Raw genomic sequence first — 18,487 nt, 5'->3', positions numbered from 1 at the left:
CTTTTTAAGATGCTGTCTAGGTTTGTCACCGCTTTTCTCCCAAGAAGCAGGCGTCTTTTAATTTCATCTGCAGTGATCATGGAGCCCAAGAAAGTAAAATCTCTCACTGCCTCCATTTCTTCTCCTTCTATTTGCCAGGATGTGATGGGACCTGTGGCCATGATCTTACTTTTTTTGATGTTGAGCTTCAAACCATATTTTGCGCTCTCCTCTTTCACCCTCATTAAAAGGTTCTTTAATCCCTCCTCACTTTCTGCCATCAAGGTTGTGTCATCTGCATATCTGAGGTTGTTGATATTTCTTCCAGCAATCTTAATTCCGGCTTGGGATTCATCCAGCCCAGCCTTTCGCATGATGAATTCTGCATATAAGTTAAATAAGCAGGGAGACAATATACAGCCTTGTTGTACTCCTGTCCCAATTTTGAACCAATCCGTTGTTCCATATCCAGTTCTAACTGTAGCTTCTTGTCCCACATAGAGATTTCTCAGGAGACAGATGAGGTGATCAGGCACTCCCATTTCTTTAAGAACTTGCCATAGTTTGCTGTGGTTGACACAGTCAAAGGCTTTTGCATAGTCAATGAAGCAGAAGTAGATGTCTTTCTGGAACTCTCTCGCTTTCTCCATAATCCAGCGCATGTTTGCAATTTGGTCTCTGGTTCCTCTGCCTCTTCTAAATCCAGCTTGCACTTCTGGGAGTTCTCGGTCCACATACTGCTTGAGCCTTCCTTGTAGAATTTTAAGCATAACCTTGCTAGCGTGTGAAATGAGTGCAATTGTGCGGTAGTTGGAGCATTCTTTGGCACTGCCCTTCTTTGTGATTGGGATGTAGACTGATCTTCTCCAATCCTCTGGCCACTGCTGAGTTTTCCAAACTTGCTGGCATATTGAGTGTAGCACCTTAACAGCATCATTGTTTAAAATTTTAAATAGTTCAGCTGGAATACCATCACTTCCACTGGCCTTGTTATTAGCAGTGCTTCCTAAGGCCAATTTGACCTCTCTCTCCAGGAGTGATGGGAGTCTTCTTTATTTAGACAATTTCTGTTCTGCTTAATCTATAAAAGTGGTACACAGCAAACTGAAAGCAACAACAAATGTTACACCTATACACAACTATTAATACAAATTAATAAGTAATAAATGCGGATATAAATTCCTTCTTCTGACACATTTCCCTTTTCCATATCACCCATCCAGCCTGGCTTCAACCCAGGGCCCAAACAAATTCAGATCTCTCTCTCTCTCTCTCTCTCTCTCTCTCTCACACACACACACACACACACACACACACACACACATCCCGCCCTGAAATCTGAAATCTCACAACAAACTGGGTTCCTGGAACTACTGATACCACTCTAGTCTTTCACTCTCTAAGGTGGAAGCAAGAGCATGTTTAGACCAGCCCCATGTCCATTGTAACAACAGGGGCAATACTAGTACAAAAGAGCATTCCTCTTACTATCTGAAATGCTGGACAGTATTTGCTGGTTCCACTATATTGATGTAGCAGTTACCTGAAAATCTGGAAGCATCCTTAGAACAAGCAATTGCTATTCAATGTAATACTCTACCATCTGTTCAATATATAAAATACATGACACAAGTGTGCACATAAACAGCAATTCATGCTCTAAGGACATGGATTTTAAGACACAGTCATTGCTGCCATCTTTTGTTTAAACCATAGTACTACAACCAAAGCCAATTTCCTTATGGGCAGTAAATAACTAATAATAAAGGCTGCAGAAATGGACTATTAAAGTTCTACCACTTTGTACACTCAGGTAATGCAAGACTGCTTGCTTCAGCACACTAGTTCCCTGTCAGTTTCTGAGTTCATTTCAAAGCGCTGGTGGTTAGGAACATTGAAAGCCAACTTACACTAGGTCTTAGAAAGTAGTCCATCTAGCCTAGTATTGTCTACACTGATTGGCAGTGACTCTACAGGGCCTGAGGCAAGGGTAGTGAAGCGAGGAACAATCTATTTCCAGTTAATTGCAGTTCTGAATGTGCTCATAAGTCCATTCAGCCCTGTTTCCACATTAATCTGCAATGTTTTTTAAAAATCCATCCCCAAAAATGCATTTGTGAACTTATTTTATCTCAAAAGATGCATTTTGACACATTCTTTGAGCTGAAAACTGCATTGCAAGATTAGAGAAGTAAGAAATCTGAAAGATAACTATGTTTTGGCCTGCACATTAGGAGGCACAGGTCAAAGTCTTTTCTGCATTGCCGTGGGTTGGACTAGATGACCCTTGGGGTCCCTTCCAACTCGAAGATTGTATGATTCTATGAAAACCAGTTAATACTAGAATTTACAAAGACCGAATTCCTTAAGCCCCTCTAGGTAAAGGTCTTTGTCCTCGGACCATTTCGACTGGAGTTTTGAAGTGTTGAGCCTGGTACATGTGATATACACGGCATCAGCTATGGTCCCCTCCACAATTCAGTACTGCAGTTGGATAATACTCCCAGCAGCAATCTGCATGCCCACCACGGTCACCACCCAAGGCTTGCCTGTGTCTGTTCCTACCTTCTGAAGCAAGTAGCAGCAGGGGAGGCAGCTTTTTCCATTTGATGTCCTACTTTTGGAATACCCTCCCCAAAGAGGCTCACCTCTTCTTCAGTACCGTTCAGACACCTTTTTATTCTCCCAGACTTTTAAGATCTTATTTTGCCCTTTAAAACCACTGTAACATTTTCTGCTATTCCTGGCTGTCTTCTGCCATTTTATTAAATGATTTTGTTTTATTATTAGCCTTCCTGAGAATGTTTGTGCCAAAAATAAATAAATGTGAAATTAAAGAAACCCTTCAGGGAACTTGTTCATCACCAAATGCAACTTTCTAAATCTATTCTCTCAAGTGGGTATCTACAGGAATATTTTTCTCATTGTTCAGTAACAAAGCTGGGAAAACATTTTACATTTACAGGGACCAGAATCATCATTTTTAGGTGTCTAGGTAACAAAGCACCAATGACTTTCTTCCAGGCTTCTCCTCTGAGTATCTAAGGGGGGGGGGGAGAGCACACTTCACAATATCATTACAGAATATAGTTTATTTATGGAATTTACAAATAACTTTACAAGTCATGTGTCATAAGTTATGTTCTTTGTTTCCACAAACTTTCTTACAACTCCTGAGTTATTCAAATACTGAGATGGGAAAATTATGTTAGAAAACCAAGCACATTAAAGAAACAAATACAAATTGAAGTTTGGTCAGTTTTGCTTTCTCTCCTCTCAAAACCTTTCCCCTCAAAGGTCAAATTATTCTGGCATAACCTACAGACATGGTACCTTCTCTTTCCATTCTTCAAAATTACATGTACAATAATGGCATCCACAGCCTCCTTAAGGTCCGTAGGAGTTAAGGCTGCAGTTCTACACACACTTCCCTGAGAGCAGGCCCTACTGAACTCAGGAGGACCAACTTCTGAGGATCCAGCTGCACATGATCTCATAATTACTTTCATATACTGTTCCAGCTGTCAAGAGTAGACCAACACCCCTTTGCTACAAAATGAATTTAATTAGCTCCACACAGAAAGTAGGCTAGAGGCTACAGAAACAACTGAATTAAACAGCGAAAAGTTGCTGCAAAGGGGAATCTATTATTGTTGAGATGAAGATACTGGACAGAGATCCTATCCAGATTAAATACTGGACTGATCTCGGGAGGAACCTTAACATACATACTATTGCATTTAGGGATGCCAAAACTATCTTAATGGCTAGAAAATCACCTCCCTGCTACTAGTCTGAAAAAAACTGTTGTATTTGTTCAAAGCAGTTAATTCCTGGATGAAAACCATGAAGAAAGATGTTGGAATGATCACTTCAGACCTCATAAATTTGCTGTCAAGTAAGAAAATAGGGGACTGTAAAGTGGGTACTGGGCAATTCATTTCTGACTTTTTAAGGAACAAAGGGAGACCTTCATTTTGGTCTGATTTTTTTTAATGTACCACGGAGGGGAGGAGTCAAACCCCACCAGGAGGTTTGAATGAGCGTTTCCCTGTTCACAGTGACTCACACAGACAAGTCAAAACTAAAAAGTGATGATCAAAAAGATTTTATCCTATAACAATCATAAATATATATAAGGTGCCTTAGAAATAATGATGTGGCAGCAATAAGGGGGAAATGGTGATTATTGAATTAAATGGAACTAATGGATTGTTGAATGAAATGTTGCTACTAATGCCTTTTAGCAACGCAAGATGGTTCAAGACATAATGACTATTTGATCATGCAGGTATATTGTAAAGTTCTGTTCTACATCTATTTTTTTCAAAATATCCACAAGTGTCACAGCAGAGTAGTAAACATTACTTTCTTTGTGCAGGAAAGTGTAACTCATTATTATATTACGGCCAGTTGTCCTAATAAAAAAATGAATACACAATGCCTCTAAAAGCTAATGCAGCATTATGCAATAGAACTCCATGGGGAAACTCAAATTGGTGCCCCCCTAACTATGACAATAAGCAATGCCCCAGCAAATGCTCTCCACATTGTGCTATCATGGGCCTCAACTTTTAGGCATGCTCCAAGTTTGAACAGCAATTTTAACCAATAGTTACATTTGCAGAATCACAAAAAAGTACTGCAAAAAACATCAAAATCCATAGTATTATAATGTTTTCAGGGGGGCTGAGCTTGCTTATGGTGTTTCTAACATCAGTCCCATTTTTCCCCTGCCCCACCCATGTGGGCCTTAAGAGCCCTATAACAGAAAGAGGGAATCTACCCCTCTTCTCCAAGCTCATTGGCACAAACAACAAACCAAGAGCTATTAAGCCCTAAGAAGCAGCCTTCAAAACATGGTGGGTGTTTGAGCCCTCATCACAGCCGAGCGTTCAAAAGGCCGGGGGTGGGGGGAGAGACATCCTCAGCAGTCACTTCCCCCCTCTGCCCAATGACAGTGCAAATTATTCTGCCTGCCGGTTAGAACTGCCAAGCCTGGTTGGCATAGTAAACCCACCCCTTACTGGAAATGCAAAAGCTATATTCTACCCATGGATCATGTCCCAATCTTGCATGACTATTGGCAACGCTTACTATCTTCTAATCAATTTGCATTTTACTTGGAAAAAGGAGGAGTTCATTAGACCTCAGAATAGTATAAAGGTGTTTCAGTTTCTTGATTCATGGGTAAGAAGGAAGAGGTAGCCTTACAATGAGAGAAGCATGTAAGCAAATTTGAGCATCATATTAAGGGCTCTTGAGAAGCTTCCAATCATTTGTGCAGAAGGACATTCCTGTGGCTGCCAGGGAAGAGGAATTTGGATTTGCCACCCCAAGCACCACAATATATTGGGCCTGGTGGGTGTGGAATCCAGCCCCAATACAGCCTTTCCATAATAGGGGAACATATTGGAAGTGATCCAACTGTTTTCTGCATCTCAAACCCCTTTCAGAGGAAAAGAGAGAGGACAACATTCATTCCGTTACGCATCAAGACAGGGTGATACAGAGGCATTGCCCCAAAAGATTAAAAACTCTAGGAGTCACACCAAGGAATGGCTGTTCTCTGCTAAAGAACGAGGCTTTCCTTTTGGTGATCAGACACTCACAAATTCTCAAAGAGAATTTGTGAGGTGGAAAATTTACTACACTTAAGCTGAAGGACTTGATATTATCAATATGATAATCATACTTTGGTTCACCTAGTGACTCTGGGAAAGTCTAATCATGGAGGAAACCTCCCTAAGACCCCCTCTCCAAATCTGGGCTTCACTTTCATAGACTGCTCCAAGGCCTTCACATCAACCAGAGGATGCAAATCAACTGCTTTATGTCTCAGTCATTGCTGGCCATAAATGCACTCACCCCGGCCACATTTGCCCTGCAGAAGCTCACCTTCAAGAGAAGGAACTCAGTGGGCTAACAAAAGGAAGACAGAATAGATTAAGAGGAAGGTTGATCTTGCCCCACAGTGTCCAAGGAAAAGGGGCACTCTTAAAAACATAGCGGAGGGAGTTAAGAAGGACTCCTAAACCAGGGGGACAGTCATTCATATGTCCCTAACAGTTTACAACTAACGCTGCTACCTGATTAAAGAAATCTAAGGTCAGTCATACGAACCTTACTCATATTGCATAATTTGTATGAAGCATAGTATTTTAGAATAAAAATATTCTTACATGTTTAGATCATACATGCACGCTCCATGGCAAGCACATTCTCTCCCTCCCTCTCGCTCTCTCTCAAATGCCTTCTCTAAGAGGATACCTGTCACCCATTATTTTTGTAAGTTCTTGTATTATTTATTTTATCTGAAGTCTGGAGCCATATTACCCTTTTTAAAATTGAGCAATCTTTTAAACCTAACCAACTAACCAATTGACTAAGCATCAATAATACTCCATTTAAAACTCTAATCTACTAACTTCAAACAATTTGGGCATGTGGAGGTGGGAAGAGCTCTCTGCTATCAAAACCACACTGCCACAGACCTGTGTACACAGCAGTCTGTTGTCAGCCCAAGAATGATGGGGTATTTGAACCCCTCTGGTTGAGTCCCCTAAGGAGGTAAAAAGAAGCTAGAATCTTTCCTCCACCTCCAGAGTTCTTCAGAAGATGAAGGAGGGAATGCTGTTGCGGCACAATAAAGTGGTCTTTAGGTCACTTAACCCAACAGTGGGGAGTTTCATCAGTCACTGCAAGTCAACCAGGAAGGAATCCATGAAGCAGGCTTAATCAAAGTGCCTCTTTTTGTAATTTTTGGAGAAGATTCTGTGCTTTACACAGTCCATACACCTTCCATTAGTAAGATGCATGTCTCTATCCAAGCTGGATTTGACCCGAGTACATGGTAAGCAGCACCATGATGGTGAATCCTGTCAGCAGTCCTGCGTTCTGGATGGCAAAGGCAATCAGAGCACCACCACTCCTTTCATCCTCTCGGCTGACTTCATTCATCTCTGGGAACTATTGGGAGAAGAAAGAAATTACATTTAGTTCTGTAGCAAACACAAAGCCATATCTTCCAAGAGGCTATACAGTATTTCCTACCAGATATAAAAACTTAATTTTATGCAGGACCAAGTCTTTTCAAGACAGAGAGCTCCAATCTATCCAACTTTTATTGTGACTGAGGATTGGAACCTAAATTACCCATGACTAATCTGGTTTGAATTCAACCTAGCCACAAATTTAGCTGGATTGAGGCTCACCACCAACAAGATACAACTCTGCATTCTGGTAGTTTCAAAATTAGTCAGAGAGATGTATTACAGAAAATGTGGACACCCACATGCCATTTAATTCCTAACACAGCTAGAGCTCCTATGCTTGTCTGCCTGCCATCTGAAGGGAAGCACACAACATGGGAATGTGAAATAGATACAGGTGACTCCCGACTTAGGCGGGTCTTACGATCTGGGAATAAGCGAAAATCACATAAATGCCCTCTCACGAAATAAAGAAGTAAAATAAAATAATAATAATAAAAGGAAAGAGTAGGTATGGGAACTGGGACACCGCTTTTCCAGCCATTTTCCCATGGTGGGATTGTGCCGCTTTAGCCCCCTCCCAACTTCCCCTTCTATTTTGCCCACCCAGCTGAGGCCCCCTGAAGGCAGGGCAGCCCTTCACATGGGTCAGATAGGGCCAGATTTGATTACAACTCCCTCCCTGCCCCCCCCCCACCACAAAGGCAGCTGAGGTTTGACCCCCAGTATTCTAACTCAGCCGAGGGATCCTGCCCCCTCTGTTAACAGCCCCTACCTGTGTCAGCTAGCCGGGCACCTGCTAGGACTACGAAGTCTGCAGAGGAAGCATCTACCAGATGCTATGTGCAATGCCTCTATTTCTTTAATTATGGGATATAACAATGTTGTGCAATGGTTAGACAAGGACTCACCAACTTTTTTGAAACTGCAGGCACATTTGGTCCAACTGCGGTGGAAGACCACACAGTATTTGATCAGGGATGAATCAAGATTCCTTTGAACAGGAAAGTACCAAACTGAGGACTTACCATATCAGCCAATGCAATGTAGAGAAACATTCCACCAGCTAAAGCAAAGATCCAGTTGGCAGAGAAGTGGCTGCCCGCCAATATCCCAAAGGCTAGTCCCACATAGCAGCAGCAAGCAGAGATGAAGTTGAAGAACAGCGCTTGCTGGATGGACATTCCAGAATTCAGCAGAATGACAAAGTCACCTGCACGACCAAGGGCAATGGGAAGGAAGTGAAAAAGGAGAGATTGCATCAGGTCAGTGGGATCAAAGTTTAATCAGATTCCTGTTCAATCAACAATAGCATTTTGCAAATCAAAAATATTTGTTTGATATACTTTCTCAGGTTTATGGTGATGCACAAAAGTGTTGGTTAAGCATTAAACCCTAATGACTCTATATACGATATACAGTTCAGACACCTCAAATTCACTAAAGCACTTCAACCACCTCCTTCAACTAGATCACCAGATAACCTTGGGGGGGGGGGGTAACTACCTGGAAGGCTTGCAAAGAGAGCTGTAGTCTCCCAAGTCCCATTAAAACTCAGTGCTTGCATGGCCAACAGAAGCATTGCTGACCACTCTAACAATCCTCCAAACACCTGACTGATCTGGTTTAATCCTCCTTTCAAGGGATCAGTTCACAGTGGGACACAAGTACATAAAACTAGTTTCTAGCAAAGCCTTCACAAACGTGGCCCATGCTGATGGGAGTGGCAGGTGCCAGGTGGGTGAAGGCTGTTCAAACACTACCATGAATTCCTTGTGGCCCGCCAGAGAAAGGAGATGCCTGAAGGCCACATTCATTTTCTCTACACTTGGAGAAAATAACAAGGTTCCTGCAGTGTTGTGGTGAGTTAAGCCTGCTTCCCCATAGTATTCTGGCACATGGTTAATAGGAGCTCCAGCATCCTTTGACAGCACACAGAATTTCCCTGCGCCCTCCACCCAAATAATCTGCCCACAAAGCCATTTGTGCCTGAGGGTAGTGACTTGTTTCAACTAACCTTATTCTGAGACAAGTGTGGGCTTCCGCTAGTGTGACTTGTTAACTGAATCTGGCCCACACTTCTGTATCTTTTGTTCCCCTGCCCCCTCTGACCCATCTGCTACAGATATTAAGCTACTATCTAACTGTTCAAGGGACTTCCCCCACCCAACACTAAATTAAGTGATTCCTGGGTCACAACCCTCAATAGCCCTACTCTGCAACCTCCTTATTAATTTACTTCAGGTATTTATATCCTGTTTAATACTCAGAATAAGGTGTATTTAAAAAATACAAAGAACAAGAACAATTGAAAGTTATCCCAGAATCAGAAAGCTACCTTAAAATGCCACCTGAAGCAGGAAAGTCATTGTCAAGAGCCTGAAGTTCAGCAGGGAGGGGCCCTGTCAGGGCTGGGCCCAGCCATCCCTCTGAAGCATGGGGAAAGTGCTCCCACTTGCACCTCTGTTTAGAAAAGGCTGTATACATGGTTTTGTCCTGTAGACATCAAGAGAATTTCCAGACACCACACTCCTGGCATTTGCTTCAGTCCTATCTCAGAGTTTGAGGAGCACATACCTAGCTCATGAGGAAATTCTTCACAGAGAATGGCCACAGAAGTGCTGATCCCCTGAAAGACGGACACAGTGAAGGAGGCACCAATGGCCAAGCCATCAATGAAATTGTGGAGGCCATCACTCAGGGTGATCATCCAAGCCAAGGTGCCAATGTCAGAGTAGCGCACGCCCTTCAGCCAATAGCAAGTGCTTTGAGAAGCCTGGAGGTCCTGAAAAGGCAGCAGATCAGTGCTTGAAATTAAGAGGTCTCTCATCAACTCCTGCAGTACAAGAGCACACTTGCATGGAGCCTGCATCATACAATGTGTACACACTGCCACCTAGTGCCTACAACTGGAGATACAAAAGCACACTGATGCTTTGGGAAATGTGGAGCAGAGCAAGGAATTTAAAGTAGCAATGTCCTAACCAACAAAACGTGAAATGTAAACAGACTTCCAACGTTGCCTCATCTCACCTCCCCACTCTACCCAAGCAAGCTGTTTGCCTGACAATTTTGTGGTATCAGGTTTGCTGCTATTTTCCATGTTCTGCCAGTACATCAGTGCAAACCACCCACCTATGATTGTGCCAATATCCATCTGCTTCTGCAGAAATAAGTCATCAGACGTCAGGAGCTGTCACAGCACACTGCACACTGGTTATGAAAGCAGAAGATGTTATGTCTGCATGGGCCAAAGGCAGACTCCCTCTACCCTTTCCCAACAAAAGCAGACTAAGATACATACGAGGTGCTTTACCTTGGATCAGTCTTCCCATTAAGTCTATTTCTTGCAAACGAAGACAACTTATCTCCAGCAGGGCTGGAAGCAATACATTAGTAGTATAGGTAGGTACCTGAACAGACAAGGAGCCAACAATCTTCTCATCAACAGATGGATTCTTGCATTCCAGGTCACTATTCTTGTTAGGGATTATGTGATCCAAGTCACCATTCTGCAGTTTTTCAGTGACCCCCTCCTCTTGGTCTTTCTTGGAAGGAAGGGTCTCAGTGCTGTAGTGGCTGTGCCCATGATGACTCTGGGGGATACAAAGATGGAAGAACTGAAGGGGAGGGAGAGAGACTTTCTGTTCCTCATCAGGCAATGGCGTTTCCACCTGCCTTGAACCCCCCACCCAGCCCTTCCCAGGCTATGACTTTGAGGGCAGCAGCAGCAGCAGCAGCAGCTGGGAAGAGAGGAGTTCAGGGATATTTTTAAAAAATAGTTTTATAAGTTGTGTGTCTTTGTTTCTCAGTCTGATCCTTTTAGATGGTCTTGTATGTTTTGTGGTATTTTATGCAATGTGAATTGCTGTTATTTTTATTGATTATAGATTGGTAATTCTTTATTGGAGTTGATAAGTGTGAACTGTTTAATTATTATTTGCTGGTGTTTAATTTTACTGTTTACTATAAGATTCTGATGCATTGTTGAATGTTGCTTTGTTTGATGTACGTTATTAAAGTTATTGTGACTTCTATATTGGATCAGATTGTTACTATTAATGTTTGATGTTGTTGTGTTGGAAGCCACCCAGAATGGCTGGGGCAAGCCAGCCAGATCAGCAAGTAACCTTTCACCCCACACTGCTCCAACACAGCTTAGGGTATACTCCCCACTGTCAGATGCTTCAGTTCCTCACATTAAATTTTACTGGCTTTTCACCAGTAAGGCACCACACACCACACTTCTTTATAATTCTTTAGTAACTTTCTGAATTCCACAACACTTATCTGCAAGTTTTATGATCTCACAGTTCACAGACACCACAATATAGTATTTTTAGGGTAGTTCACTGCTGACTTCTCTATCATGAAAAGTAACTCTCTGTGCCTACTGATTCATAAAAGAGCTTTCCATTTAGTATGTTAGCTATGTAGGCTATAAAAAGCCTTTTTTCAACTGGAATCAGTTGTATCAACTTTAATTTGTGTCTATATAGGAACCTTCCATGACATGACCCTGTTTATGCTTTCTCACTGCAATATCCTTGTTGACTGTTCCATACATTATCAGTTAACATTAAAGCAGCTGAGCAAACTACCCTAACTCAAATGTTCTACAGTTGTTCTGAATCTGCTATTATGGGCACCAAATGTTTGAAAGTCCAAGGACTGAACCGAAAGGCCTGGAAGACCACTGAACAAGGCTGCGTGCATGAGAAGGAAGTGAACTGGAAGGGAAGTGGTTAGGAACTGGATTGTCTCTAAAACGTTTATGGTGTTTTATTTTACACTATCGTTTTGACAGACTTGAATGGTACTAAAAGGAAGCCTCTCTGGAATACCTTTGGAGGCTTTTGTAAAGATTGCTATTACTGCCATTAGCGAGGAGGGCAGAGGGGTGCTATATATGCATTCTTTCAGAGCTCCGTTTGTCCTGGTGACTTACTATTTAACATTTAAAATTGTAGCTGGCCATGTGGGTCCATTAGGTCAAAATAAAATAAAATCCAGAATAGTAATGGTATGGCAACCAAAATGTCAGAACACTGTGAGCAAGCTTGCAAGTCCCTTGGAACTCTGTATCAGGCTTGATGTTAAACAAAGTACCGGGGGCAAGGGGAGGAGAAAAGGCTAGGCATTATGATGGTGCCACAAAGTCTGAAGGTTTTTTTTTAGCACTCTAAAGATGGAAAGGAAGAGCAGATATAGTTGGAATAGCCTCAATAGATGCAAGACAGATTGCAGGATGGACTCTGGGCTTCTGAGACTAAGAAGCAGTAACATTTATTCTCCAATCTAGATCCCTTGAGAGCTAGAGATGAGAATCAGTGGACGATGGCAGGATGAGGCAGAGACTCTCACCTGACCTGGTTGCCGCTGCATACTGTGACAGAGAGAAGTGAGGTGCTGGCGAGCTCACATGGTGGCAGGAGCGCTCGATAGGCTCTGCTAGTGCATGTGTATTGTGCTGACCTTGCTGTCATCTTGCCTCTCTTGGCATCCAGCCATGATGCAGGCAACTGTAAGTTAGGTGAGTGCCGCTGCCTCACCCTGCTGTCTGCTATTGGTCAGAAGCAGAGAGAAGCATGGCATCCTACTAGTTTGGGTGTGGGTTCACATTATCTGCAAATGCTCTGGAGGAATCAGCATTGGCAAATAAGCTTCCCTGAAAAACAGCTGGCTGCAAACAGTGCCCTGAAATATGTAGCCGTGAGAGAGTACTGGATATATTGTGGCACACACATAGTGACAGCCAACAGGCCTCGCTGCTGCCCCACACAAAACCAGGGAACTCTCAAAAATGCATCGTCAAATAGTTGGAGGTGCAGGGTTGGTACTGGATCCATCAGGGCTCTTCAACAGGCAGGTCAATGTGGAAAAGAGTTTCACTGCATATAAAAGTTTGCAAACTACCATCTTAAACTGCTGATTCTCTGGAAAGAATTCTGCTTCTAATATATTTAAAGGGAAAACTACTGTCTTATTTTCTTTAGCTTTCTGTCCCTCAAAATTATGACATTGTTATATCTGATGCCAAACAATATTCAAATATTTGTTTAAAAGAAAAGTAATGGGAAATTTGCACCAGAAGTAGTTCTCATCAGCAAGTGTTTTTGTTCCTCCCTCACCGTGTCTTTCTGCTTGAGAAGCATCTTCAATATTTTCTCTGTGAAAAAGAACAAGTAAAAGCCCCCAAAGACAACAGCAGATTTGGAGACATAATCATCTTCCCGAGGATTGAATCCAAAGGCCTGTGGAGTAGGGGCAAGAAAAGGTAAGTGAAAAGTATACTTAAGTAACAGCACATTTATGCAGTTTACATTGCCTCCCACCTGTTTCAATCTAAGAGAAGGCCTAAGAGGAAGTAAAAAGCTGCAGAGCACAGGAATTTATCACTTGACCTACAGAAGTATATCTTGATGGCAGCTGGCTGCTCCCTGAATTCACATTATGGCAGCAATAAACCTGTGTCGCGGCTGTGCCAAGTGAGATGTGGGTTCACACTGCTGAATGCTTCTCCACAGGCACATGTTCCTTTCGTATAGAAACCATGTTTGACAGAAGTCAGCAAGGCTAGAAACTTGCTGTTTGATTGGTTAGTTTTCTATATGCGGTGAATTAAAAAAATGTAGTAGTATTCAGCCATGTAAATCCACATCCGCAAAGTGGTGCAACTCAGGCATAAGTTTTACCACTTCCTAAAGCAGAAGATCATCTGACCAGAGCTCATTTGTATCTCACCTGGTGTAAGAACAAGAGGGATTCCACTATGACCCATTGATTCATTGACTTGCCTCCTATGACTCAGACCTTCTTATAGTTTTTTCTTATTGTGTGAAGGCCACTTTCCCTCCCCTTTCTAGATAAGATATGCTCCTTTGTCTCAAACACTTTCATTACAAAGGAAAACTTCCCAAGAACATGCCATTGAATGTTGAAGTTAGTCAGGTATTTTATGAGGAGGAAACGAGCACCACAAAGGCACTGTGCAACCACCAATGGCTTCTCACTTTCCTGTCTAGCTCCTAAACCATAACTAGACCCTCACACACAACTACCTTCTTCGACCATCACCCATCCCTTATTTTGGCTTATGATTCGGATTAGCAGTCCTTTTCCGTTTTCCATTCTTCATGTTGTCTTTTCCTTCAGCCTCAGTTTCCTTAGGACAATGCAACCTGCTCTTCTCCTATTTTCCCCTCCCTTTATTCTGTTTTTACCTTGCTTCAGCATGGGACTGTCATTATCTTAACTGGCCCTTGCTTTCAGACTGTTACAGTCAGGTGTGAGTTAGCTTCCAAGCCGTTTTTAACTTCTTCTGACATTGTAATACTGAAGCAGGTGTAGCCAGCTCAGTTTCCCTCCAGGCGCTGCTGCACTGCAATGTCCGTCAGCCCAGGCCAGCAGAGCCAACAGTCAGGGATAATGGGAGTTAGATTTCAACATTCTCTGGAGAGCAGCACGCTGGCTACCACTACTCTAAAGAGTGAAAACCCAAGGAAATGCCCCACTAAGTTTTTCAAGTGCCAAACAGTTCACAACTCATCCGAGACTAATACCACCAGCACAATATCACTTTTCTACTAGAATTCCTCTCACCACAGATGACACAAAAACAGCCACACAAGGAAGGCCAAGAGGCCCTAGTCATACCTCAGGAATGAGCTGGAAGAGGGCATTGGAGTAGAGAGTACCAATCGCCAGAGCTATGAAGTAGAGGAGCAGTCGCTTGTAAAAGGTCTTCTTCATGAAAGGCACCACACTGGCTCCAACCAGGGAGCAGAGGGAGATGACAGTCACACAGAGGAAACCATAACCCCAGACTGCGGTGTGAATGCCAGCCCCCGCCCCCCGTGAAATCACAGGTGGGATGAATGCCATGGAAGTCAGGACACAGGAATATGCAGAAATGAATTTAAATCACAGAGAGAGGAGAGAGGGTGGGAGGGAGAGAGGAGACTTTCATTAGTGATTGATGTTTAATTGGATATGGCTTTAAGTATGCTGGGAGTACCTGGTGTACTCTGGCTCTGGAACTCCAGCAAAGACAATTGTGCACCTCCAATAGGTGGTAGTTTCATCATGGGACAATTGCACCCATATGAGATATGGAGGAGACCAGTCCCTTCACAAGCAAGGTGGAGACTTCCACTTTCTATAGAGTGGGATCTCTCCATATCTCATGTATTCTGTAGACAGTCCTGCTACAAATGGCCTCTATAAATGCACATTAGTTTGTACATAAGTTTGTAATTCCATTCAAGCCGTCCCTAAGTGATGCTTCAGATCACAACTGTAAGACGTCCATACCATAGCTGACGAGAGCATTTAACGTCCCTAGCTCTCCAGACTGTTGGTGGGGCTGTCCAGTCACGTTTCCCCTCTTTTTTCTAGCACAGGGACAATGCCAGAGTTCCAGTGTCATGAAGAGCACCTGTTTTACTCTCAGCATCCTACACCCGCCACCATCATGGTCTGTTGCCTGGCCAGAGTGAACAGTTACTTGCCTGTACATATGATACGCATGTGGCCATACCTACCTAGCAGATGGGCACCTGTAGAATTACAGAGTCTCTGCTGCCCAACTACAGAAAGTCCCCAAAGTCCAACTAAGTGAGTGATGCAATTGCACACCAGTTGTTCTTCCAGGGCAGGCAACTAACCATGGAGGTGAAGCATATACAGTAATTTCTGTTACAGTTTGATCACAAATATAGTTTTGTTTTCAAGCAACAAATTCCTTCCCCCTCATCAGATGCACAGTTTTGGAGCTGAAAATACCATAAATTCAAGAGGGAATACAGCACCTCATGCCTTGGACAGGCAGTAAATTAGCTATACAATATAGGAGCTTCAGAAATTCTGGATCGTATTGCTAAGATTTGTGACCTTAGCCTTTTTCAATGGAAGAAGCCAGTTGGTGAGGTGGCCAGGACAGACAGCAAAGGTGGTCCTGGGTTCAAAGGGTGGCTCTTTCATACCATGGACAAACCAATGTCTTATTTCAGCCCACAATTTTAGAAGTTTGCGGAACTGCAAAAACTGTGCCCCAAATGTTCGCCACAATATGCAAAGTCAAAATGGAAGACAAAAACAGAGCAAGTGAAGGAGACAAGGGTTACAAACTCCAAAATCAGGAAGTAGAGTGTTCTTGTTCGTATTTAGGCAGCTCCAGAACATGCAATTCAAACAAAATTATGTCAAGATTAAATCTGGCAAAGTCCAACACTGCTCAAGAAACCTCTTCTTTTGTTGTTGGTAAAATCAGATCAATTATTGAAAGAGAAGCTAAGAAAAAACATAAAAGATATTTCTCCAGAATATTGGTGTTCCTTTGCAAAACAGTCTCTGAAGCTGACAGCCACACTTTCCCCCTACCTACTCTCATTCATCAGGCCAGTGAATGAACTTGACTACTGGAAGGACTCAGCCTACAGAAACAGCCCACACACAGATCCAGATGAATGTATACCTCTTCCTCTAGGTCACTCTAGGCAACATCTACTTTAGCTGGCTAGGTTTAGGTAAAGGGTTCTATTTCCCATTGTTTCTGTGAAGCTGCCCTCACAACGTTCCCAAAGAAATATTGTGCTAGTTAGCAGATATGACCAAAAAACCCAACATTCCTTTTCACGCTTTTGCACAACTGAAGAAACCTCTCACTAAAAGCACAATCAACCCCTTTCCATCAATGGTGGAATGGAAGTCAAGAGGCAAAATCCTCCCAGGGCTGCCAACACCCACAAGGTGCACTTTAAAGTCACACTGTTGCTTTGGATGACTGTGAATGGCAAGAAACAAGGACTAGGAGAGTGGTGCTAAGCTTCTGCCCTTGAAATGAGGAAACATGGATTATGGCTCAAGAAAATTCCCAAGATGTGCTCTGAGCAAGCACAGAATTCATGTATGTGCCTACACAGGGACCATGCAGGAGAACTTGCTCTTTTTCTCTCAGCTGACCTTAGGAAGCTTCCTGATGCTCAGAGGAGAAAAGGTCATCCTCAAAAGGAAACCCTGGGCAGGGCAAGCTTCCCCCTCTCTAAACCAGGCACCCCCAACCTTCAGCCCTCCAGATGTTTTGGACTACAATTCCCATCATCCCTGACCACTAGTCCTGTTAGCTAGGGATCATGGGAGTTGTAGGCCAAAACATCTGGAGAGCCGCAGGTTGGGGATGCCTGCTCTAAACTGTGAGCAGCCTATCAGCAGAGAACTTAGTGACAGGAAAAGTAGATTGTGACTCAATCCATGTGTCTGTGTCTTACTGCACCTCTGGGATCAGCTGGAACAGTGCGTTAGAGAACAATGTCCCGATGGAGAGCGCGATGAAATACGTTAGGATTCGGGCGAAAAAGACCTTCTTGGTGCAGGGCACGATGAAGACGCCAAGTAGGGAGGCCAGGTTAATCAGTGAAACACTGAGAAATCCAAAGCCCCAGACTGTGAAACAAATAGAAAGGAGGGCCAGTTTACCCAAATAATTGAAAACAGGAAGGGGCCTCTATAGACAGCCAAAGCTGGGAAGGCTGAAGTTGATCTCACTGGAAATAAGGTTTTATTGCAATTCTCTAGGAGTTTAAGATGTACAGCACCAGGATAGCCAGAAGACAGAAGCGAAGCCTCTGAGTTCTTCTCAAACTTGGTACTGAGAGCTATACTCAATACCAACTCAATATCAGGATCTATTAAGAAACTGAAAACATGATGTAGAGGCAGCAGGAATTGTGATTTAGGATTTCAGGTAGCTTAAAAATATTACAATTTGATACAAAACAAGGTTCATAAGACAAAAACTGAACAGAGTATGCTGCCATTCAGGTTACATCAGTGAGGAATTTGCTTAGATTACCCAGGATGTTGCCAGTTGAAACTTGCCATCGCTCACTGACTGGCAAAAAGAGATTTAGATTAACCATTTTTAAAGCTCCTTAGATAAAACGTGTACAATCTATGTTGCTCATTAACTGCAGACCCAAATTTTCTGGCTTCAGGCAACGTCTGTGAACAACATGAAGAAAGCTGAAAAGAATAATCATATTACATTAATCTCACTTCCTTATTTCTGGAATGTCAACAATAGACTCTTTAGGGTCATTTTTGACCTCCTTTTGTGTGTATACATCTATGAGGTTACTCAAAATCTGTGACAGGCCATATCTCCCAGCAAGGGAGATGATCCTGAGGCAGGTGAAGCTTTCTCATAATGTTTCTTCATGGACGGCTTTGAGAGGGTCTGAGGCATCCAACTCTTTTCCTCTTCTAACCATAGTGTAGAATTACTTCCCCAATCCGCAGATCCTTATATGCAGCAGCAGTTTGTATGTAAACAACTGAATGTGTGGATTTCTGCATATTTGCCTGTGAGACACATTGCCAGTGCTGGGTTGAGGAGCCACAGCAGGCAGAGGAAGTGTAGAAGGAACCCCTCCTCCCAAATTCAAAAAGTCTGTGAAATAAAAGTGGAAACTTAACAGTGAAAATGTATGCACTAAGCAAATCCTTTTTTCAAACAA

General features: G+C 42.9%; 1 protein-coding gene across 3 annotated transcripts in view; it reads right to left on the bottom strand.

Annotated features, from left to right (window-relative positions):
• Positions 1-3,056: 3,056 nt before the first annotated feature.
• The window catches only part of SLC39A14 (solute carrier family 39 member 14), a 36,805-nt gene continuing 21,374 nt past the window's right edge, over positions 3,057-18,487 (bottom strand). For 2 of the 3 annotated variants that reach the window (XM_028707632.2, XM_077919398.1), the window contains exons 4-9: positions 14,628-14,797; positions 13,103-13,225; positions 10,385-10,567; positions 9,549-9,756; positions 8,000-8,184; positions 3,057-6,948 (exon numbers count right to left, since the gene is read on the bottom strand). In XM_028707632.2, coding sequence (XP_028563465.1) covers positions 6,802-6,948; positions 8,000-8,184; positions 9,549-9,756; positions 10,385-10,567; positions 13,103-13,225; positions 14,628-14,797 — 1,016 coding nt within the window. In that variant the 3' untranslated portion in view covers positions 3,057-6,801. Of the gene's footprint in view, positions 6,949-7,999; positions 8,185-9,548; positions 9,757-10,384; positions 10,568-13,102; positions 13,226-14,627; positions 14,798-17,244; positions 17,415-18,487 lie in introns of all 3 variants that reach the window. The other variant, XM_028707634.2, reaches the window with a different exon arrangement.

This window comes from Podarcis muralis, chromosome 15, assembly GCF_964188315.1.
Source record: "Podarcis muralis chromosome 15, rPodMur119.hap1.1, whole genome shotgun sequence".
Lineage (NCBI taxonomy): Eukaryota > Metazoa > Chordata > Lepidosauria > Squamata > Lacertidae > Podarcis > Podarcis muralis.
The sequence above is the reverse complement of the archived record's forward strand: the minus strand, read 5'-3'. Positions and strand labels throughout refer to the sequence as shown.